General features: G+C 55.1%; 2 protein-coding genes across 2 annotated transcripts; one reads left to right on the forward strand and one right to left on the reverse strand.

The window, feature by feature from the left end:
• Window positions 1-250: 250 nt before the first annotated feature.
• Window positions 251-4,633, reverse strand: VOLCADRAFT_87433 (uncharacterized protein; the record flags this gene model as incomplete). The annotated part of the gene is made up of 10 exons (XM_002947210.1): window positions 251-317; window positions 459-550; window positions 1,020-1,092; window positions 1,441-1,534; window positions 1,999-2,092; window positions 2,528-2,638; window positions 2,781-2,971; window positions 3,327-3,435; window positions 4,267-4,377; window positions 4,472-4,633. The coding sequence occupies 10 exons, from the start codon at window positions 4,631-4,633 to the stop codon at window positions 251-253; spliced, it is 1,104 nt and encodes a 367-aa protein (XP_002947256.1).
• Window positions 4,634-6,087: 1,454 nt separating this feature from the next.
• On the forward strand, window positions 6,088-20,902 carry VOLCADRAFT_120439 (uncharacterized protein; the record flags this gene model as incomplete). Its single annotated transcript, XM_002947073.1, has 26 exons — window positions 6,088-6,108; window positions 6,267-6,883; window positions 7,502-7,628; window positions 8,090-8,488; window positions 9,052-9,513; window positions 10,225-10,305; window positions 10,595-10,636; window positions 11,170-11,322; window positions 11,641-11,676; window positions 12,129-12,215; window positions 12,592-12,679; window positions 12,927-13,161; window positions 13,241-13,310; window positions 15,685-15,849; window positions 16,079-16,144; window positions 16,213-16,276; window positions 16,364-16,764; window positions 17,091-17,128; window positions 18,127-18,167; window positions 18,328-18,460; window positions 18,632-18,735; window positions 19,016-19,097; window positions 19,328-19,379; window positions 19,587-19,655; window positions 20,315-20,392; window positions 20,798-20,902. 26 exons carry the CDS (start codon window positions 6,088-6,090, stop codon window positions 20,900-20,902), a joined length of 3,816 nt encoding a protein of 1,271 aa, XP_002947119.1.
• Between the last annotated feature and the right edge of the window lie 2,786 nt (window positions 20,903-23,688).

Raw genomic sequence — 23,688 nt, forward strand, 5'->3', positions numbered from 1 at the left:
ACTGGGAAGATCACGAGGTTTCTTAAGCACCTGCGTTCCCTTCACCGTCCATGTTCGCTCCGGGCAGTGCTGCTGCCAGCAGCCCTGTTACAACAAATGAAGAGTACCCTCCAGGTGGTCCAGGGTTCCCGAAGTTTCTGCTGACCGCGACACATGGCCATCCCCACAACCAGGCACAGTCCTGCCGACTGAAGGAAGCGCCATCGACATCTTCTATTTCAGTACAGGAGGAAGAAGCAAGTGGGCTCGCCTAGGGTTTCTCGAACAAGTAATGCCCGACGCCCCACTCCTGGCCGCCGTTGTAGTTGAACAGCTCGCTGCGTTGGCGGGCAAATGCCGTGGGGAGGGGCAGAGGTTGGGCCGCGAGGTGTGAAGTTGGTTAAGTTGGTTCACTGAGACAAGGCCCGTGGGCAAAGTAGGGGTAAACTGTTGGGCCCTCCCTCCCACCACAGTCGCACCTGCAGGCCATGTAAAAGATGCGCCAGCGGTGGTACCAGACTGACGCGGAGTCCTTACTTCCCTTGTAGGCACCGTCCAGGATGGTCAGCACCTGTGTGCGCATGCGGTCCGTGGCGGCAGGGGAGGGGAAACAAGGACGGATAGAAACTCCGCAATAACACAAAAGCGCAGCAACTGAAAGCGGCCCTTACACCGACCAAAAACGACTCGCCCTGTCCTGACGTCAGTCAATAACCCAAGTGCCTCAGCAGCGCTTGCGGAAAGACTGGGCGCCTGGCCACCGCCTGGCCATCACCCCGAACAGCAGAAGAGATGCACAGGTGGGAAAAAGACGTCGCACGGCTTCACACGGTGCCCGTGACAGCTCCCCGTTTCCTCAAGGTGCTGATCCCCCGAGAGGCCGTTAAAGAGGCCAAGCGACGGGAGCCCGGCACGACCATAACCCTGCTGCCCTTGCGGACAAAGGCAACGCATGACCCTCATCCCTCACTATCCGGGAAGTCCCGAGCTGCTGCGGCGGCAAGGGGAGTTACCGCCAGCAGGGGGCCGGCCCATCTCACCGAGCTGCGGTGCCGGTCATGTCGTACCAGCCAGTCTTCCAGAGTGCGCGAGTAGTGCTGTCCGTTGACATACCTGTCCAAGTTGCCGTCATTGTGCGATGAAGTCGTGTGTGTGTGTGTGTACAGGGAGGGAGAGTGGGGCAGGAGTGAGGGACAGACGACGGGTAGTAAAAGCGCGGGGCCGGAATGCGCTGCGGGGGAGGAGCGCCAACGAGGATACACAGATGTGGTGCAGACCATGGGTAGGTGAGGCCATATGCAGCAGCCCCTGGGGCCTGTACTGCCTCTCCACCACCACCACCCTAACCGGTATCGCCAAGTGCAGCAACCGCAGCGGCGGCCACCACCGCCCCGGTCCTATCCGTTATTGAATGCTGTCATCCCGCGCCATTCGGGTCCCCTCCTCCTCCTCTCCTCTCACCACTGGTTGCGGATGCGGAGGTCATCTTGGAAGTAGAGCAGCAGGTCCAGGGAGGGCATGGTGCCGCCAGTGAAAAAGTACTTGCTCATCCAGTCTGGGGAGATAGGCAAAGGTTTTGGGAGGACGAAGACAGAAGGGGAGAGAAAAACATAACGGATGAGGATGGGGGGGATTGAGACAGAAATGCATCAATACTGGGCGTCGGGCCGCAGCAGCAACAGCAGCAGCAAGAGCAGCAGCAACAGCAGCAGCAACAGCAGCAGCAGCTGCCAGGAGTAGGAATTCAGGCCAGTAGAGCCAGCCCCAAGTCAATAGACTGCATGGCCCAAGGGATGTGTGATCCTGTCCTACTGTCCTACAACCAACCTCCCCAAACAAGGACTGCATGGTCTGGAGGACATGGTCTGGAAAAAGGTCATGGTCTGGAAAAAGGTCATGGTCTGGAAAAGAGGGGCGATAATCAGGAGGTGACCGGAAAGCCCAGGCAATTAGGCAACAGATAGGCAGACAGGGATGGATAGGGATGGACAGTTCCTTATCAGCTCTACGTGCTCTCACCCTCCTCCGACTTGACCTCGAAGTGGTAGGGGGTGGACCGATGTACGAAAATGTGCACGAAGAGCTTGCCGCCGGCTTTCATCCACCGCGATACCTGTGCACGAGCCATGGAGTCGAAAAGTCAGGATGAACCTAGAGGTGCCAGCCATGGCAGCTCTTGTTTTGCATGGAGAGGAAAAATCGAAAGCCCCAAAGGCTCCGCCCTCCAGTAAGGCCATCATTAACACTGCTGCGCTGTCTTGGTTTAGGCACCGCCACCTCGTTCCCTGCTCCACATGTCATTCGCCTGGAAAGCGCGTTTGCTTGCCCTGCGGGCACACGGTGACCTTTCCGTGGTCTTGCGACCCACCGCGGTTCTGGGGTTTTCATGCGCAATTATGGGCGCGTTAAAAGACGGCTCTACCTGACTTGTCTATATCCAATTATTTTGAAACCTCAGCCGGGTCAGGAAGCCACAGCCTTTGCACAGCTGTGATCCAGCAGCCCTCCGCTCCGCAATGCCCAAGGACTGCAACCCCCCTGCACCCACCTTGTTCAGCAGCAGCTTGTAATTCTTCATGTGCTCAAACATTTCAATCGAAACCACCCGGTCAAACGGATCCCCCGGTGCCTCAAAGTCCACCATGTTGGCCGTTATCACCTGGCGGTTGGCAGTTGTCGGTTAGACGCAGTGTGGAACAGCGGGAGGTTTTTCATGGTACGGCCAGGCCAGCGTCCCTCGTGGATGGCGGGATACAACCAATCGATACGTGTGCGGTCAATGTTCCTCCCCACCCTCTTACCGTGAGGTTGTTGATCTCCCGCTTCCGGGCCTCCTCATCGATGAACGCCTTCTGAGTGGCCGAGTTGGACACCGCCACAAAGGTGGATGCCGGGTAGCGGGCCGCCGCAAAGAGAGAAAAGGATCCCCAGCCGCAGCCCAGCTCCAATACCCGCTGACCAGGAGCCAGCTGCGCTCGCTCGCAGTACAAATCTGTGCAGGATAGGTTGTCACCCCGCGGCTAATTACAAGGCTTGTCCATTTCTGCACGGCTTTATAACGCCTCGTCCACTTGATTTGGCATTACATACAGACACACACATCGGCGGATAATGGGCACCCGACTATCACCACCACGAGCACAGGCCGCTAGCCTTGGCAGCTAGGCGCGGCGGTAGGCTGAGGGGGAGGGCGCGAGGAGCCTGGAGCTGGTTTCCCCGCCACCTGCGCCTGAGGGGAGCTGCCCGAGGGCCCACAGTGCGCCCCTATTCCAGTCCGGGCCCCTAGCAGACGGCTGGTTGGTTGCCATCCCTTCCCAAGCTCCTGCTCAGCCCCCTAGCTCTCTCACCTAGCATATTGTACTCGGCCTGGTTCAGGGCGTCCTTAGGCGTGCGGTACAGACAGCTGCTGTACTTGAGGTGGCTTCCCAGGCACAGCAGGTAGTACGGAGTGGGGATCTTTGCGCACGTGTTGACGAGCAGTACGGCAGCAAGGCGGGGTGTAGCGGGAGGGAAGGAGGGCAGTAGCAGGGGTCAGCATCAGGGCGGTACGGAGATCGCCGCTGGTGGAAAGGTTGAGCACCCCCCTATGTGACCGCTGACCGGCTAGGTGATCAGGGTAGTACCGGGACACATGACATTAGCGATGTGCGCACAGACAAGGAAATGATTGCAGGTAGGAGCTGCATGCTACGACACACAAGCAGTGCACGCAATGGCTCCGTGGTTAAGAAGACTGAGGGATAGGGGTGGTAGCATATGCAAAGTCGATGAAACAAGTGCCGGTGAAGGGCGCGGGCGGTGTGTGAGAGAGGGTGCGGTCACGACCCTGGGAGCCAGTGCTGGAGCTGCACTATGGGCTGTCATGGTGTACGACCATGACGTACACGGTTACGGCTTCCGGACCCATTTGCCGATGGAATAGTCACATTTTGGGTGCAGGTTTATGAGCTCCGAAGTCGGGGCAGGAGCTGAGGGAAACACGAGGGGGAATAATTGTTCGTAGCAATCGAAGGGGAGCAGTGGATCACAGGGCGATCCCAAGGACCATATGTGGCCCAGGCACAGAGGGGCATGGTAACGACCGAAGCAGGAGGCGGTTGCGCACCGCACTTGTACGACATGCGCCAACCGTCAGTTTCTTCAGGAGTCCAACTAGACAAGTTCCAGAAATATGGCACGCATATCCCTTCATAGCTTTGCCCAAAGCCCTTTGCAGGCTGCCTGCAGAATGAATTGGGCAGGCTGCACTACAGCAATTCATGCGAACGTGAAACTCAGCGTCCCAACCTCGTAATGCTGCTCGTTCGCTTCCGCTGTGTTAATCGCAATTGGCATCTTTTTCAGCTCCTCGACAAACGCAATCGTCTGTCGCAATCGCGCATCCAGGTCTTTGGGAACCTGGCAGCGCGTCGCAACCGAGGAACAACAAACGGCGATCAGCTTAGCCGAGTAGGTTTTCAGTAAGGTACTTTACGGTATTAACCACACTCACCTCCTCGACACGTATGCTTAAGAGATAGCGAATTCCAAAGCGTAGAATGAAGTCAGGAATCCTCCCAGCTTCTGTTGAATCTATGAACGCTTTAATAAGTGCATTGTAGATCTCTCCAAGCCCCAGCTTTTGGCGCAGCGTACGCAGCAAGGCAAGGAGCATTCTTGGGGGCCGAAACTTTGAGACTGTTGAGGTGACACAACTTTTCTCTGAACGCGTCAAGAATCTCGATCTATACGATAGCAGGCTCATAGATGAGAGAAGTAAGGGTTCGGTTTTTGGTTGCCACACTTCTAACGGTGTAGTACAAGGGCGACTGAGATAAGGCATACTGTATACTGGGTAAGGAACTCGAATTTCATTTCATTTTATCTCGGTACTGCCAAGTATTTGTAGAGCTTACAATTGCGGTGAAGACAATGCAGGAACCAGAATTCGGCAAATAGAGTGTTTTGGTTTCGGGAGCGGGTCGATTTCTGTCATGACTGCCGGCTCCGGCCGTCGGGGCCCCCTTCGAGCCGCAGAGGAGCTTTCGTATGGGATGGTAGGCGGATGGTCCTATTTCTGCAAGCTGGTCGGCTTCGGGGATTGTTTTCGGGAGTCTCGGTACGACCAGAAGTGCCCAGAGCGTTTGCCGATGTCTGTCAGGAAGCCTACCACTAGGGTAGCAAGTATCCATTATAGTACGCACAGCAAGGTCTTCTCTAGCTGCGTTCTCTAAGGCCATTTCCCTTTGTGGCATGCAAAAGACCACTGAAAAACTGCCATTAACAATTGCGTGTGTTGTATGTAAACAAGAAACAGTGCACAGGGTGGTTGATGGCTTAGTTTAGGGATGAACTTCGCGACCATCCGTACGCATTTCGGTGTTACGTCTTTGGGTTTTGCCGGTGATTCGAGGACGGCAAATGGTGAGGAATTCGAACACTTATTATACAAACTTTATGCCGTTTCCGTTGACATACTTGGGCGGCTTGGGCACTAGGTTGCCAGCGGGTTTTCCAATTAAATAGCTAGTCTTAAAATAACATCCTTCATGTGACCCCTTTGGTTACAAGTTGATGCCAGGCAGCGGGGCTGGCTGAAGTCGACTGGCACTAACATACAGCCGCTATGGGCAGCTGTCTTTCCACAGGAAATGGACATTCTCTTAACAAAGCTGATCAAACATCCAACGACGCGACCTCCGCGATGGTCGTGCCGGGTCCCGATCATAGCCAGCCTTCAGACAAACCTATATCGAACATCGCAACATTATCAGATGAAACAAAGGACTTTCCGACTATGTCCGATTTCCCTTTAGCTGCAAGCAGCAGCCGTCAACAACCGTCACAGCCAATTGCCCCTGTCAGCCCCGCTCGCCAGCTGCCTTCGGAAGGCGTGTCAACGTCAAATGAGCAGTCGCCTTTCCCTCTTCATACTAGCAGGCCGAAAATTGCCTTTGGCCCACAAGACAGCCATATGAGCGGTGAGCGCTTTCTGCTCCTTCCCCGTCAGCGTGTTTGCTTTCTGGAAGACCATAGCATCCTACAAATGAATCTGCAGTATATCCGGAGGCTGTGGAGTTGCAGCCGACTTTGGAACCAGGCCTACCCGCCTTACCGGCGGACGCACAGATGACTTCGGCGTCTACGACGGTGAGATTGGTTTTTTGCGCTCCAAATCTCGCAGCTCCGTAACTGTCACCTGCCGGAACGTGCTCGGAGACTTTGGGGGGTTCGGCCCCTGGCCTTGACACATCCCAACCCTTTCCCTCTGCCCACCCACCTTTGTCGGCGCCAACCTATGCCCACAGCCTGCCGGGAACGTACTCATGCAACTTAACCGCGAGACGATCCTGCGGAACCGGATGGGCATGGGAGGAATGTTGCCAGCCCCACCACCCGGGTTGGCAACGACAGGCAGTGGCACGGGTCCCGACGGTAATCAGGTCTTAGCGCCCAATCAGTTGCCGCAACCTCACAACCCGCGGATGGATGGCAGGGAGGGCTCTGTCGCTTCGCCGCTCGCTGGGAACGGCAACGTCTTTGGGGTGGACAACTGCGGTGGCTCGGGAGCGTTCGACGCCCAGGTACAGCTCGCACCTGTTGGCACGAGTGCCGCTCTAGGCGATATCATTGCTGGAGCCATGAACTCTACAAGGACTGCACGGAGCATCTCCGCAAACGATTGCATGGCTGTGAGTTCCGCCAGCTGTGCATCCGGCAACCTCAGCTCCGCCGTTCCTGCGTTCGCATCCGGGGCCAACGGAGCCTGCAGCGGTAACCCCACGAAGCCCACGTACGGCCTAGGAGTGGAGGCGACGTTGAGCGAAATGCAGCAGATGGCGCTGATAGGCAGCGGCGGCGGCGGCTGCGTGTACATTGGGCGGTGGAGAGGTGTCACAGTTGCCATTAAATTCATTGTTAGCAGGTATGTAGGAAGATGGCTTGGGGGGCATTCTCGGAAACGGGAGGGCTTTGGGCTTCGCTTGCCTGAGTAGGCTAAAGTGCGGAAAAGGTTACTTGAGGTGCCGTTGGTGCCCTGGACCCCAATCGCAGTTCCAGTTTCCTAACGACCTTATGGGGCGTCCTCATGATCCAATGGCACAGGAGGTATACTCTTCAGTCGGGAATGCAGCTGCGTTGTTAGCAGTTGTTGTTACATATCTCGCATACAGCCCGCGTACCTGGTGCACCGGTGTTGGTACCTACCCTGCATGCCGCTGCCTTAAGGGAAGCGAGGGTGAGGCCCCAACACGCAGCAAACTCTTCCATTGTTCTCCTTAATGCTGGACCCTTACAACATCTAAAACCTGGCGCAAGCCCGTATTTAAACAGATTGGGGGCCGGGTAGGTCAAGTCCTTTCCCGTTTCGCCTCCGCCTGCAGTGTGGTGGTTGGCCCCCAGCTGTCAGGCCGGTGTGGTTAATAACGTTCCGCGCGTGGTCTACCTTGCGTTGTTGTCCCCGATGGCCGCTGTTTGCCTTGGGCCCTTCCTTAACTACCCCCTTCCGATCTTTGCCACCGCTGTAACTTTTGTCCATCCCCAGCAACGACGACCAGCTCACTCGAAGCCAGCGGGAGGCGCTGCTTAGTCGCCTAGCGAGCCACCCGCACGTGGTTCAGACGTACGCAACGAGTGTGACGCAGCTGAATGAGGCGATGTTTAAGCCGAAGGTGAGTCCAGGGTAATGGTAAGCGTTGGAGCAGGAGGCGGTTGGGGAAAGCTAAGTGGCCCCCAATCCTCCCTGCTTGTTGCGCGCACAGGTTATGTATGCGTGCACCGCATGGTCGGGATTGCGTGGAATTTGTACCTATGAACCTGCACATACGAGCCACAAGGGCTTTTAGCTGCCTGCTATAAGCTATAGGTAAAGTACCGCACAACAAACGAGGTCGTGGCATTTGACTGGTTGCATGCCAGTGTGCTTGAGGTTCATTGCGCAAGCGCACACGCACTCCAGGCCACAAATCGCAGGGTATTGCGGATTATGAATGCTTCGTAATTTTACCACAGCTAGCGAGAGCTAGCGCTGAGCTACATGTAGCTACGGTCTTCATCAGCCTTGAGTCGCTCCTCCCATATATTCGACGCTGAGAGGTCATCTCCGGCTGGACGTGCTTTCGTCTGGCTGCAGGGTGGCATGCCGGGTGACATGCTTCCCGGCGGTATGTCCGTCTCGGAGGCTAGCATCTCCCATGACCTCCTTGCCGGGCTCACGAGCGGCTCCTGGATTCGCACCGAGCTTCAAACTGCCATGAACGGCGGCGGCTCGGAGGCACACGGCGCAATGGGGGCCATCTCCCTGCCAACCATCTTCGAAACTCAACAATCGTTGACTGGGTCAGGGTCCACGTCCGTGACGACAAGCGCCCGCGGCGGAACTCCTCATGATAGTGTCCCGCGGTCCAGCTCATTGCAGCAGGTCACGGGGTGCGAGAGTGACGGCGCGATGTCATCGCCGTCGATAACGGCAGGGACGCGGGTCGCTGATGCCGCACCGGCGTCCACCGCGGGACCTTTGCCAGCCGGGCAGGTGCGGTGGAGTGCGTCGAGGGGCGACAGCGATGGCTGGCGTGGTGGGAACTGAACATACGATGTACAGCCAAAAACGAATGGACTAAAACGAGGGATTTCTACAGCTAAGATGACATCGGAAACGAGCGCATGAGGAACACCATGTGTGCCGAATAGGATGGGTCGCCGTACTATTCGGACGGTACTGCTGGGTTTGGGCGAAGTGAAGCGAAAGCCGCTCATGCAGTGTAAGGCAGTTGAAGGTCACTCCCGCAACTTCATGCAGCGATCTGGCCTGCAGCGGTGAACCGGCAACACTACCGCGGTCCATCGGCGGACATGCGGGGAAAGCCGCTAACACCGGTGTCATTCTGCCGCATGAATATTGTTGCCCGACAGACCGGCGCCGTACTGCAGGTCGACCTCGAATAGCGTGCAGTGCGCAGCAGGGCACCGTGCGGGAGCCACGGCTGACCTTGTCTTTGCCCATAGCGCAAACCGCCTATTGACAGCATGACACAGACCCTGCCTCCCTGCCCACTCCTCTTATCTCGTATTGCAACCGCCTTCCTTATCCCCCAGGCGGACGCTCCAGCTGCCACTACCGCCGGCGCCAACTCTTCTTGCCATGCCGGTGACGCCAAGAGCAGCGTGAGCGGCTCACATCTGCATCTCCTGCAGGCTGTGCTCCCCAGTATGGGTACGAAAATGCCGGGCTCGGTCCCTACCTCGGGTGTTATGTCGGAAGGTCCGGCGGAGGGCGACCAAGCCGGGGCGAACAGCGGTGAGGGCGGCAACCGGGCAGAGGGCCATGCCTGCGGCGGAGGCGTCTCCACTGCGGGACATTTATTGTCAGAAGGGGAATCGACAGCGGAGACCACAACAACAGAAGTGGAGGCTCAGCAGCCGGATGGAGCTGGTGCTGCTGGCGATGGGGCTGCTGAGGCGGCGTCGGCGACCACGGCGGGAAAACGCGTAGCACTCGGCGGGGCAATCGGCGGAGGGGCGGACAGCTTCGACTCGTCGTTTGTGCGGGCCCACCTGGTAGGTAGCATTGTGCTTCTGTTTCGGTCTTCCGCCGGCCATTGCTCCAATCTGTGGCCACGAATGCGGCGCCTCTGGACGTGCGGACGCGCTCACCTTTCACGGCCTCCCTTGGAAGCAGGAGGTGCTCGTTGGTCTCCATATGCGCCGAAGGGGCACCTGCTCTTTTAGCTAGGAGGCGTATGTAGTCGAGTGGCCGTAAGGGAGCGCTTTCGGTAGTGGAAATGCTCCTAGCGACGGCAATTCTAAAGAAGGGAACGCGATTCCAGGTCTTGGTGATTACTGGGTGTGTACTAGGTGCAGGCGACCTTATGTGACCCGTGCGCAGATGTGTACTGGGATGTGAGGGTTTGGAAAAAACGTGTGGCAAATAAGTTGACTTACTGCGGTGCTCTGCGGCAAGATTGCAGTTTTCCCAACACACTACAACGCGAGCTGAGTGAGCTGCTTTTTGTTACACGCGCGGGGTGAAGAACAAGATTGCATGGTGCTAAGGACCTTGATCCAAACGATGCATGATGGGTTGCACGCGTATTTGGCAGGACAACTAAGGTTCTGCGCGACTAACCTTCAGATAGCCAGCAGCACAAGCCTGCGCTGTGGCGACGTGCAGAGACACGTCGGTGGGGCCAACAAGCCCTATCACAAAGCTGACAGCATGACGGCGCGTGAGAAGCTGAAATGCCACCAACTGTTTCCGCTGGCGTGCAGGGTCGCACCAAGTACTCGATTCACGAGGTGCTGCTCCAATTAGGGGCGCGGGAGGGACAGTTCCTCACCATGGTAATCATGGTACGTGAAGATTCGGGGATGGGGACCCTGCAGGGGGCCTGAGATTTGCGGGCACCTCCGGTTAGCGCACGTAAGGTCAGGTGTCGCCCTTGGCGTAGGGACGAGCATATCGCTGTGCAGACGATTGTCGGCTGGCGTCATGGCAGCTTCTTACATAGCTTGGGTCCGTTGCACGTCCCTGCAGGGGCTGCTGCATGTTAGCGAAAGGCGTGTTCTTAAGCTGCTCGTGCTCCGGCTGCGATCTAACCTTGACTGAAATGAAGAATTGTAACCTTGGCCCGCTTCGCAGGAGTACTGCGACGGCGGTAGCCTGCTCGCGGCCCTCAAGGAGGTGAGCGCTGGCAGCCCCCGAAAGACATGCGCAGCCTCAGGTGGCCGTCCGTGCCCTCACAAACTGCGACCGTCCAGCGCTCCGGTGACTGCCTACTAACCTGCCTAAGTAAATGATGTGACAGTGGGTCTGACAGCCTGATGTCGGATGCGTCATAATGGGGGTACATGCGTACCCAGCACATGGAGGCGTGGCATGGCCGCCACGGCAACTTCGCCTTGCAACGCCTTCCGTGGTGGCCATATCCTTTTCACGCACCATGCCCTTCTTGGGAGTTTATGTGTACCCTATATCTGCATGAAGCCAAAGTGATTATCTCGCCAAAAGCTACGCTACATGTGTGCGTTTGTGTTACACCCTGAGCTGCGTTACTCCCCGAATGTTTGACATATCGACGCAACGCCTTCCTTGCGTGTGGAGTGACTGCGAGCGGTGCCTCGATCACGCACTCCGCTTTCGGCCCGACGTCTGGACCGCTTTCCTCATTAACAGCCGTCATTCCTCCCTGGATCTTCTCCCGCTCGGCAATTTAGGGTCCGTTCCACCGGGACACCACTTCTTGGAGCCCCCGTATGTGGTTGAGATCCACGGTGCGCACGGCGCTGGAAATCGCACACGGCATGAAGCACCTGCACCTGTCGGGGCTTGTGCATGGCGATCTGAAACCTGGCAACGTGCTCCTTAAGGTGAGATGTGTTGTAGCGGGCGAGTGGGCCGGCGTTCATCCCTATGCGGTGTCCTCCTGTGCTGCTTCTAATCAATCTGTGGCTGTTGCGCTGGGAGAAGGCTCGTGGCTCGCGGAAAGGGCACAGAAAGGATGTGTGTTAAGCTCTTTAGTATTAAAACTATCAGGGAGCGGCAGCTTGCCTTGCACAAGTGTGCGCTTGGGTGGTCACTTGGTAATCACAGTTTTCCAAGTTCACTGCAACGTCAATGCCCCTTGTCGTGCTATGATTCGTGGAGTCAGGCCTTTTAACCCTCGTGTGATTACGTTGCCCTTGCAGGGATCGAACCACGACAAGCGCAAGTTTGTCGCCAAGGTATGGGATACTTCGCACCCTGTGACCGTGTCAACTCCTTTTTTGTTTCTCTTACCTTGGCCAGCGATGTTCATGCCATGGCACAATGACACGGCGGGTTCACAAAATCCTTCTCAACCCGTTAATTTTCGATCTGCTGTCCAGATATAGAAATCCTGTGACTATTCCAGCTCGTGAATCGAGAACTTGGGCAGCATTGGGGCAAGCCCTGGGCCTGCTGTAGCCGTTCGCATGTGGGATGACGGGTGATAATTTGTGTAGCTAGTACTGGGCCCTTCGTGCGACGACGACTGATTGGCAGCCCTCGCTGATTTTAACGCCTCAAGGACAGACTGGGGTAATGATGTGGGTGGTGTTAGCCTGTTGCCCACATTACCAGCCCTCAATCGGCATGGCATCGGCGAGTCGCTTGATACTGGCTTGTTCGTGTTGCCCTTTATTCATGAGTTCAGGTGAGCGACCTGGGGATAGCACATCCCGTGGGGTCGGCGGACGAGATGGCAATTGATGACGGTCAAATTGGCTCCATCGCATATATGGTGCGTGGCACCGCATATCCGTGCAGTGGGTCCCGTTGGAGTTTGTTGGGACGGCGCTTGCCGCGTCGACAAACAGGTCTTAATGCGGCCCTGGAGGCTTGCCAGGGGCAACGATTGCTGCTAGAGGTGCTTTTGACGGTGTAGGAATGGCCATAGCAGGTCTTCACTGGTGCGTGGGATGGACAGGTCAGCACCCATGCGTTTGTGAATTACCTATCAACGTAGCATAACCGACGTCAGCGAGGTGTTTCTGCAAGCCTCGTCCTTCGGTCGCTGCCCAAACCGTGAGTCGCTCGACTATTGCACGCACATGGCGTTGAGCACAGCACTGCTGCGAGCTGAGACGCTGTTCCTGTGCAACCGTTTTCCATCGCAGGCGCCGGAAGTGTTCCGTGGTCGCATCATGAAGGCATCAGACGTATACTCCTTCGGGGTATTGCTCTGGCAAATGGCGTGCGGGACAGGTGCATTCAAAAAAGGGCGGGGGATATACGTAAGGATTTTCCATCGTGCCGTTTAGGTTCCTGCATAGCATAGCAGGGTCTACCTCGCCTGGTTTGTCCGCCACCGTTTATCTCAGCCTTGTTGAACCTTCCTCACCCTCATGGTTGCGCGCATCTGTCGGCGTTGCCCTGCCCTCAAAACTACTTTTCTGCATGTGCTCGTGCGGCTCGCGTGTCCTCGGATGCACACCGACTGCGTCGCCCTCAGGCTCCGCGCCGTTCGAGGGCGCACATCCTGTCGCCATAGCCTTGGGCGTTTCTGAGGGTAAGATGACATTGCGGTGGCCGCCGGGCGTATTCAGGCCTCTGCAGCAGCTTGGGGAGCTCTGCCTACAGACGGATCCTGTGGCTCGGCCGTCGTTCAAGTCAGTCGTGGGCGCTCTGGAGAAGCTGGAACGCCACATACGTCGGCTGTCGGCAGCAGCAGGAGCTGGAGTGGGAGGGTCAGGTTCAGGGTTGCCGGGAAGGGAATGTGTCACCCACCTCCCAGGAAAAGCTTCAATGGCGTCTCCGATGCCACAGCCTGCGTCGCAATAAAGACCCCGGGCGTTTAGGTGGCGACTTCATTTACATGGACATGTGCCCCGATGAGGTAAGTACCACGAGCTGCGTCAGCGGGCGTGCCATGTTCCATGCGACCTAGAGGCGCGGGCTGCGCTTCTGGCACAGACCGCGGCCATACCATGTCTTAGCGTTGCCCCAGTGTGGCATAGTCAGCGCTCTTCGGTATGGTGGCCGTAGTACTTACAGGGCACGGCACAGTGCCCGTCGAGGTCGATCCAAGGCACATTTCGCGTTCCTATATGGGTTCGCACTAGGCTCCTGTCTTCGACACTTACAACGCAATGGTGGCTTAGCGACCGTTGCTTGTTTCACCGTCCTTGTCCTTACCGGGCTTGTCTATTGTCTTGTTCTGAGCATGTTGTGCTATGTAGCATTCACTGCTTTCCGGTTGGCGGGGACTGGGATGGTAATTGCCACCAGAATGGCACCGAAAACGAGCGATTGCAACATCGGACGCAGGCGATGGCATTTAAAGCGATTATTTCGAATGTATGGTTCAAGCTCAGATGGGCTCGAGAACCTTCACGGTTTTACCTTTAAAACCGTACGCAGCATCGTGCGGGGCTGTTATGATGCGGGTGCGCTCTCGATACGCCGTATGAAGTACGTGAGTATGATTCCGAGCTGCTTTTCTTGTTTGTTGCTTGTGTGATCGAATAAATTAAAGTTGAGTCGCGGAGTGGCCTCGCAATGGAGATATGCCTTGATCAGCACATGGAAGTACACGACTTGACCGTGTTTTACAACGACAACTTTGTACAGGTTCGTAGAGGTGGGCACAACATAACGATGTCAATCTTAAAGCGTGTCGCCTTGTTTTGCGAGGAGAAAGAAGGGTGTGGCAACGTGGCCGAGGGTGGCGCTGGGTATATCTCACGGCGTATGCTGTAGGCGTCGATTGTCTGCTTTCTTTTGGGTCATTTAGGGCCTCGACACGGAAGGTCGACTGCGTTGACCTGGCTATGGAAATGGCCAGCTACGTACGAACAGGCTGTCTGCGCATGCTGCCAAGTGGTTGTGGATTTGTCGCACAGGTACCGTAGATTCGTATACTGCATCTTGCTCTTGCATCCCCCCCGCGGTTGACTCTTGTGGCAGCTGCCAGGCAGAACAGGTGCCGGGCGGCCATTTCCGACCTAAAGGCACTGTCATGGAGCATGGCCACTGACCTCGCAGAGTCTAGAAACAGCAGGCGCCAGCTCGGGGGTTTGTCCTTTCTCTTTTGAAAAGTTCCCTCTGGAATCTAAGAAAGTTCACCTGGTGTCTGGAGTGTTCGAAGAGTGTGTGTGCACTGTGCGATGGGTGTCACGAACTCTTGACTGGTTATTTCTCGTGGCTGTATAATGAACAAAGGAAGAAGCACGGGGGATCGAAAGAAGTCAAGCAAAAATGGGAGGCTCCAAGGTGCCTTGCACTGGTATGCTGTGTAGATAGTAGGATGTTGCCCTGCTGGTATCCCTGCAATCGCTGCGGTTCTGATACCGCGGAACTGCGCGCTGTGGCTGCGAGTGCTGCCAGCGGGTCATAATTTTTTCCCGTGCTAGACGTTCCTGTTGCGATGTTTTATTGATCGTTTGGAGTCTTTTGTGGTTATATGGACGTGGCTGTGCAAGATGGTTAATTTAAGTAAGGCATGGAACTTGCATGTGCAGTGTCGTGTGCTGAGTTGGTATGTCGTCCATATTTGGAACCATGTGCATGTGCGATTGCTTCTTGCGCGTCTTTTGGTTCAAAGTGTTGGGCATCCTTTGTGAACTGCCAAGAGTAGCTGTGGTAGCTGGTTCCCTCGATACTGCCGGCGACAATCACGATCTCGTCATACTGCTATTCTGGTAACGGTCTGTCATAACTGCAAAATCTTATCCATGCGAGATGCGACATCGTTTTCCGAAAGCTGACATTTTGCTCGTTTGTCCTCTTTGTAACCTTGGACACCCTCTTCAAACGGTCCTCTTGCCAACCGGCCAGAAGATGTGGATGAACATGGGCGCGAAGACCGCTTGTATCCCCAAATTTTTATGATCCTGTCATGGTTGATTTTTATCCCTCCTAGTGTATATGGACGAAGAACTGCAGCAGTGCAGCTGGAAGATGTCGTGCAAGCGGGCGACATCTATCTGGTGTCCTGAACGACTACCGGCTACTGTTTGCGGTTATGCATCAATCACACCAAATATCTACATGTTTTCTTATTTCACCCTGCAAATTGTACGTTTCCTTAGTTGTTCAAAACGAGGATGGACGCAGTGAAGAAGGCGGTTGTTGAAACTCTCGAAAAACAGGGCATTCTTGCACAAGTCAAGGTGACAGGAAGCATAACGGACAACATTCTTGAGTTGGGGGAAGCGATTTTTCAACGTTGACCAGCAGTATTTCGCTCGCAGGCGCAACTACGCGCTCAGGTTTTCCTTGCTGTGGAGGAGTATGATGGCCCTTCCTCAGGGTCAGGTATGCTGCGTCCTCAGTCGCTGGAAAGCTGGGGCGGCTTCACATTTCGGCTGCGTTCGCAGGACTTGCGTCCAAGACGGTGGTCCCAGCAAGGGCTTCATTACTTTCAGAAGCTAACGGTGAGCTGGGAGATGGCTTGGAGGAATTCCTTGCAGCGTGTTTCAGTTGAGTTTTGGAACGAGATTTTCCGCCGTTTCCAGGTCAACTTGCCGTCCAGCTAATAATGGACCTCCTTGATACTTGCAACTTCTTATTTACCAAAAGGGTGGGTCGGCAATGGTATTGCTTGTAAGTTCCTCTCCTAGGCCGTAACCCTCGTCGTTAACCGGTGGGCTGCCGTTGGTTCAGGTCTTCCAGCCAGAGCTAGGCCCCAAAGCGCCTGATGGTAGCCGCCACGAAGTCGCTCAAACTCTGGTAGGGCAACACCGTGCTATCCAGGGGTACTTATCCTCCCCAAGCCCCTTGCACGTTTAACGTCGCAGGGCCTAAAGCCATCCTCCCCGGATGAACCGCTACTTGTAACTCTGTTGAAGGCCTTTAAGTCAGGTATGATGTGATACCTGGAGCAACGCACCCGAATTAGCTAGCATCATGACACATGGTTCGTCCTTACCTGCTGTACACCGTCCATAGGTTCGTCTGCTCCGGCCACTGGTCCCTCGTCGTCCTCGCGGCCAGCGGATAACAGCAGCAGTTCGAGGGCACCTCCCCCCGTGCATGCGTCTGTAGCCACACCCAGTCCGGCCCCAGCTCCATCGTCCAGCGCGGCTCCAGCCACAGCATCCAGAGCCAGCGCACCCGCCGCCTCGCTTTCACGCTTGGAGCCGCTCGGCAAGCCGGCTTTGGGACCATTGCCGCAGCTGGGCTTGGCAATGCCGAAGCAACCAGACCCAGCGCCACCGCCTGCTACAGGCAAGCCACAGCAGGAGCCATCGGGAGCAGATACTGGGTATGAAGATGACTTTGAAGATGTGGAGGACACCGTGGATGCATTAGCGACGGGAGACGATGACGATGACCTTGCAAGGGCACTGGTACGTTGGCGGACAAGAAGGGACGTTCCTAGACAGTGTTTCACGGGCCCTGGTCACCTGCAATCTTCCTTGCTCAGGACATTACTGGGAAGCCGTAAGAGTTGCGTGCCTAGAACTCGGCGGAAACTCTGGAGTAGGACAGTGACTTGGTTTGGGGATCCAGTTGCCACAGAACAGCAGAGAGGATTGCGACGGCCGCGGTAACAGGACTGAGCTTAAGTGAAGGAAGCGTCCCCATAAACGCCACCACGCTGAAACCCTAAAATGGAACATACGTGACGACATCAATTCTTTCACCCACCTGTTCATCCATGTCCCTGGCACAGGGTTGCAAGACCACATCTGGACCCCCGAGCAAAGGCAAGTAGCATATGCCGTGCGCAGGGTTGCGGTCGCAGTGCGCGTACCATTGGCGGATGCTTATGCGTTCTCATGTGTCCTGTGCATATGTTGGCAGAAGAGCCACGTCCCCCTTGACCTATTTTATGTGCGGAACCATTATTTCTTCTGTTTTGTAGCGGCCATGTGGAAATGATTCTGTAATGATTCCTCCACGGGTGCAGGTGTCTTGATATCCTGGGCCTAATCCACGAACTCTTAAGTGTCCTATCCTTAGATGCGGGCCCACGTATAAGGACACAGTATTGCTCGTGTTCCGGAGCATTGACCCTTACTGTGCTGCACTCACCCTTACCTGCGCCGGGTCGCCAGATGTTGTGGACAGCGGGAAGGAGCGGCCTGGGATAGGCTTGGGCAGCAGCAGCCGAGGCCGCACGGCGCTGGACGCTGACTTGATGGCCGGAGACAGGTTTGCTAAGACGTCCAAACGTGTGTAGTTGTGTGGTCAGGTGCATATAGCGTTTCGCATGGCACAGGGAATGTGTGACCGCGAAGGTTGACCTTCCTTTTTGATGACATATGCACCGACGGCGTCCACGTGCAGGGCCCAACACGCTTCCATATAATTTCTGCATGGTGCTGGCAGTTATGCATGACACGCCGTGCAAATGTGGCCTGTATAGAATAGGTCTTTTCATGTGATATAGTCATGAACCACATGCCGCTTGAATTTATTTAGCAGGGGAAGGAGGAAGTCCACAGCGTTCTCCCATTAGGGCACACGAGCTGAGCTGGCCCCTTGTTGTGTGGACCCGAAAAGCCCTAATTATGGCGCACATGGGTTGCGTTGCAGCCGCGGTCGTGTCCTTGCATGCCCGTATACAGTGAAGCTGCCGTGGGCCAGGCCACGGCGAACCATATGGAGCTAGTGGCCAATTTGACGCGTGGTAGTTCATGCAGCTATTGCTAACACGCTGGCGTGCCTAGACTAATGCTGATATTGGTGCTATGCCTTTCTTGCAGGAGCTTTGGCGTCAGTCAAGAGCTTGCTGGGCTGGACGCTGGTGAGTGAAACATGGTGTTCGTATGGAAAGAGGAGGCCAATGCTGGCCTGGCTGATAGCAGGTCACAACCGGGCGTCTCCATCCCCTAGCTCCTGGAGCTGCCCACGCTCGCCATCACGTCAGTCCATGAGTTCGTCCTGTCCTTGACTATTTGGTGCAGGCAACAGTGGAGGCCTAAGCTATAGTACGGACTTTCCAGGCGGCGATGTGCGGGCATCTCTCTCGTCAAGCCAGGCTATGCTGTCTCCTATCAGCGAAGGCACACAGAAGATAGCAAAGCTAGAACCCCTGCGGTAAGAGCATTACGGTTGGTGCACAAATTTGTGGACTGCGATTAACAACATAAGCAATGGCGTCCGCTGTCTAACGCCAGCCAGATGTTGAAGTCACTAGCAACCATTTTCAACGTTGGCGCTGTTACCCTTAAGCCAACCCCAATGCCCTGTCCTTACTCTGTTTTGCAGACCCATCGGCGCCAGTAAACTGTCGCCCCTAGCTCCACTGGCGCCTCTCCCATCCTTATCAACGAGCTTGTCCTCCAGCAAGGATGACCCGTTGGGGACCAGGGGTGAGGCTACTCCGGGGGGAAGAGGCTAGGAGGGTCGCGAATGAACCTGAACAAAGGCCGCGATGTAAGCATTTTCCTTCCGCTCTTTTAATGAGATGGAGGATGTACCTAATTTTGGGCCGGCATTGGCACCCGTGTCAGTGGCCTCTGGAAGCCGTGCAGGGTGGTAAGTCATGACGGTGTATTGTACGCCTGCGGAGGTGCTGTGGCTTGGTCGACCCAATCGTTCAGCCCAAATGGAGATTGATTCCTTGCTTTCATGCGCATGGCTACCTTACAGGCCCCAAATCCCTCGCACCTCTCAGCGCTCCGGTTCGGAAGTCCATGGTGGACATTGAGAAAGAAAAGGAGGAGCTACGCAGGTGGGAGCCGGCGTCTCGCAGCACAGCATTACGATCAGGAACAAAATGTTCCACTGGGTCCACACTAGCCAAGCCGTGGCCTATTGAGGTGACACGGTACCCGAGACGTGTTTCGAGTAACCGCGCATTATCTCTGCTGACAGCTACTCCTTTCAGTCAATGGTTCTGCGCCCATAATTATTCGCTCGTGGTCCTGGTGCTTCCTGTTCACCTTATGCTTGTCCACACAGGCTTGGGCTGCTGCAATCTGGAGACTCCCTAACGAACAGCATCGAGGTTGAGGTGGGTTACCCCAACCAAAAATGTTGTTGCACATAATGGCTTGTGGAAAGCGGCATGAAAACCGTATGCCTGTAACCAGCTTTCTTGGAGGAACCGACAAGCCAGTACGATGCCCGAGTGGCGCAGCAGGCATGCGTTTTTGACATGGCCATATTTGCTGCCGGGTTCAGACTGCATTTTGTGTCCCCCCGGGTGTCATGAACCCAGGCTCGGCCGCGGCCTGCGGGCGCGCCGTCCAATATTTACGACGCGGAGATGTCCGTGAGCGCAAGCATGGTAAGTTTGGGATGCCGAGCAGTTCCGTATCTGGAGAACATGTGCATCAGATTTATGTTTGCCCAAACTGTGTACCGGGTTGCTGGTGCGACAAGGTGAAACTTGTCCTTCTGTGGACTGCCTGTCGCTAAGGCGTTTGGATTCCTATGTTACTGTGTTGTATAATATTGTGGCACGGCACGAGTTGTTTTCAACATTTTGGGATGGAAGATGCCCGTTAGTGGGCCCTGATAAGCACCGAATACATACTGTGGCCACGGGTTGGGTTTACGAGCTGATGATGGCAGGCTAGTGGATGCACAAGTGAACGGTAAGTACGCTGTGAACCTAGCGAGGGCTGTGGAGGCCAGAGCACGAACTCCTTATGAAACAACAATTGTCTTACGTGATCCTGCAGTGTCCGTCGAGTGCTGCCGTCAGTTCCACACGATTCTTGAAACGGGGACCTCCGGGTCAGGCCGGGCATAGGTGTAGCTTTAGAAGGAAACCAATGTAGCGATGTAAATGCGTGCGAGCGTTTTGGCAGCCATGTAGGAAAAGTTGGTGTTCGTCTTGAGCTTTACCTTCCTAATGGTTTAAGCTTTGAAGCATGATTACAGACAGTGTTCATATAATTTCACAAATGGACTACGGATTCCTTCTGCGTGCTTTGCTTTCAGGACGACGGAGCCTGGGGCGGAGGAGGCGGTGGCAGTGCTGCGCGTGATGACAAGTTGCCAGCCTTCAGCGTCAGCAAGGTGTGGAATGTGGCTGATTGCGATGCTATAGTGCCATTCGCAATGCTATACCGGGGTATGCATGGGCGTGTTTTGAGTGGCGGCGGAAAAGACACGAAGCAAGCAATTTTTAGTTGGACTAGATACATGTTAGTATAAAACCATGTTTTATGCTAAAGGAAATGCCGGAAACAGCTTCACGGCCACAGTGCAAAATGCAGGAAATGCGTTCCCTACGGAAGACGGCTCAGACACTAAGCGACTTCATCGTTGTGCTGCCCTGCATAGGCTGGGTGTGTGCACTGATTAACCTTCTAGAAATTTCCCACACGACCATGTAATCCACGTTGCATGCTTGCATGTGAAGTCACCAGATAGCAAATGGACAACACTATTCGTTTTTACACCGCCTTCTGCCGGTTGCAGGGCATCAGCATGGACTTGGGGGCCACAGGGTTGTCGGCATCAGATCGTTCCGGTGACATCGAACACATGGGGGTTGACTTCGCAGAGACTGCGGAATGGCACTGAATTTCACGGCTGCGCCAGAAGTGCGTTTCAGGGTTACCTGCAGGTCTGCTAGAGTGATGAGTGTGGATCCACGATACAATCGTTGAAGCTGGTGTTTGGGTAACAGCCTCCTTGTCACAACATAACAATCGTGAATTGCAAAAGTAAGAAGAATACATTGCATTCCTGCATTTGAACCTCGCACTGATACGTAAAGCCGTCCCTCCGTTACCCCGGAGATTTCTTGTCCGTTGTGCTTAAAGCCGAGGGTATCGTGTGCGTGCATGCGATTCTGTGCCAATTCATAAAGCGCTGCGTGACGCTTCGTCATATTACGTTTTCCTGCAAAGAGGTTTCCTTGACACACCTCGACAGTGGTTCATGTTTTCGTCCCGGCATGGACGCATTTCCATGAATTGGAGCTTACCGTACAAACATGTGGTTAATGCATGGACCTCGTTGTCCTAATAACTCCAAGAATCCTCAGCTACCAACTCTAGCAACCTTTGGCCGTGGCTGACAAGGTGGCTGATGATCGGTCCATATGTTTAACATCAATTGTGCCCTACAGTTTACGTCCCGGTCGCGAAGCTGTCCCCGCCTCACACAGCGCTGACCGAGCAGGGCCGAACGGATACGAAGGACAGAGCATGGCACAGGTCTTAACGGTCAAGATGAGTTATCAGCAGAAGCATATCGAGCCGGCACCGGGAAGCAGCCGCATTCTGGTCTCATAAGGTACAGCGAATAGGATACTGCCACCTACCGTAATCCGTCGTCACAAGAGCGTCTGGCCAAATATACGTTGCTGCTGGGGAAAGCTATTTGAACTGCGGCTCTGCGGTAGGACTGCTTGCGGATCTTCGCTGTCCTTACTCGTAAGAGCTAACAATTATTACTCGTTACGACAACCGAAACGCAGCTGCCCTGTGCTCCGCGGCAGCAATGGAACTCTACCGCGATAGAGTAGCAGCTCCTTCGACAAAATCTTTTTGTGGCACCGTTTCGCGACGCCTTCCTATTTCTTATGTGCTGTACCCCACAGTGAAGACCGCTCTATGTTGCATGATCGAGATAAGTAATCGAATGAACGAAAAAGACCGGATTGGCAGCCACCGTAAGGCGCCTCAACCGTACTACAAACCCGCGCATGGCTTGCTGCTGTAACGTTCACGCGCCTGGCTGCGTGGGTGTCCTTCGCTAGGAGTGTCTTCTCTGTGTGTGTGTGTGTGTGTGTGTGTGTGTGTGTGTTACATGGTTGGGGGTGCGTGACCCCATACCTGTAAAACTACCCTTACAAGCCGAAGGCTCAAGGGCAATATCTATACGCCTAAAAGCCAAGGAGAAAAGGAAACACCGCCCATCAGCCCAGACTAGCGTCCAAAGGGGATAACTGAGTTTCGGTGAGCCCACAGACGTTCCAACATCCTCGCCAGACGTACTGGTTCCCATTTCATGGCCTCCAACGTGCTCTGTTGATGATAGAATCCCTCAGCACGAATATCATTATAGGCTGGGCATTCCAATAACACGTGTTTTTCATCCTGGATTCGGCTATTAGTACCACAACAGCGGCAAAACCACTGCCCCCTGGGGACACGGTACTCGCCCCTTCGCGCTCTGATTGCCTCCAAAGCCCAGCAATATAAACGAAACTGCATTAGCTTACGATGTGCTAAACGAGGAATGAAAACCTTAGCATGTGTTGGCTACATGACGGCTGCGGCTCCCGAAAAGGGCAGCCCCATCCAGTGCTTATACTTCGCCATTTGCACTCCCGGTTGCTTCCCATCTGATGGGTACTCCTCTGGCAAGACAGTCAGACGCGTATGGTCCCAGCCGCTCATCAAACGCTCCCTTAGTGCCGTTATCATCGCTCCTTCGGGTAGAGGCCTACTCAACAACCAGTCAACACGCTCCTTTACCCCCATGACTTCTTGCGGTATTCCGCTCCAAATATTGCACTCCATGAAGGAAAACAGTCGTAACATTGAGGTTTCCCAACCCTCCCATTCCGGGTTGGTCAGAGCATCGGTTATCTCCTGCCGTAAAACTGCATGAGCAATGGACCCCACTTGCTTTTGAAGGCGGTTCCAGAAACGGAGGATCTGTTTCACCATGTAATACTGTAAGGGGAGTTCAGCCAGCTCCGCATACAACAGCCTGTGAGATGGCCGTGCCGTCCCCACTACCTGCCTCATGGATAAAATTTGCAGCTGGACTGCGCTATCCTTCAAACAGGCTTCGAACATGCCCTCCGCAAGGTTGGCTTTATCCCGCCGCCTTCCCGCCCTGTCCACGACCTCTGCCAGCGCAAAAGGGCTCCACGCCTGGCAGCCATACAACAGAATTGCTCGGACTTGGGTTGCAAAGTGCACGTCAGGGGTTGAACAGCTTCATTTTTTCCAGCTTTGCGCTTAAGGAAAACATAGCGGACCGACCTGTATCACATCACTGCTGACGGCACGCACTAAAAGGCCGTTCTGGCCCGTATACCAACCCCAGATAGCGAGTGCTATCTTTGGCAGGTACTACCTGGCCTGATAGCCGTAACTGTTGACATCTCTCGCTAAGTTCCGACTGCTGGGTGCCATCACATGCAAAAACAAGCCTTTCACGCTTTGAGACATTTGGTCGCATCCCAAAGGCTTCGCAAAACAATTCCACAAGATGTAGCAACTTAGACATTCGCTCTAGTGACGTCGCTAGCAGACTAACATCGTCTGCATACAACAGTATGGAGACGCGCTTGCTGTCCACAAGGGGTGTGTCATGCTTACGTACTCCAGCTTCTAGAAGGTCATGAG

The sequence above is a fragment of the Volvox carteri genome (genome assembly GCF_000143455.1).
Source record: "Volvox carteri f. nagariensis unplaced genomic scaffold VOLCAscaffold_5, whole genome shotgun sequence".
Taxonomy (NCBI): Eukaryota; Viridiplantae; Chlorophyta; class Chlorophyceae; order Chlamydomonadales; family Volvocaceae; genus Volvox; species Volvox carteri.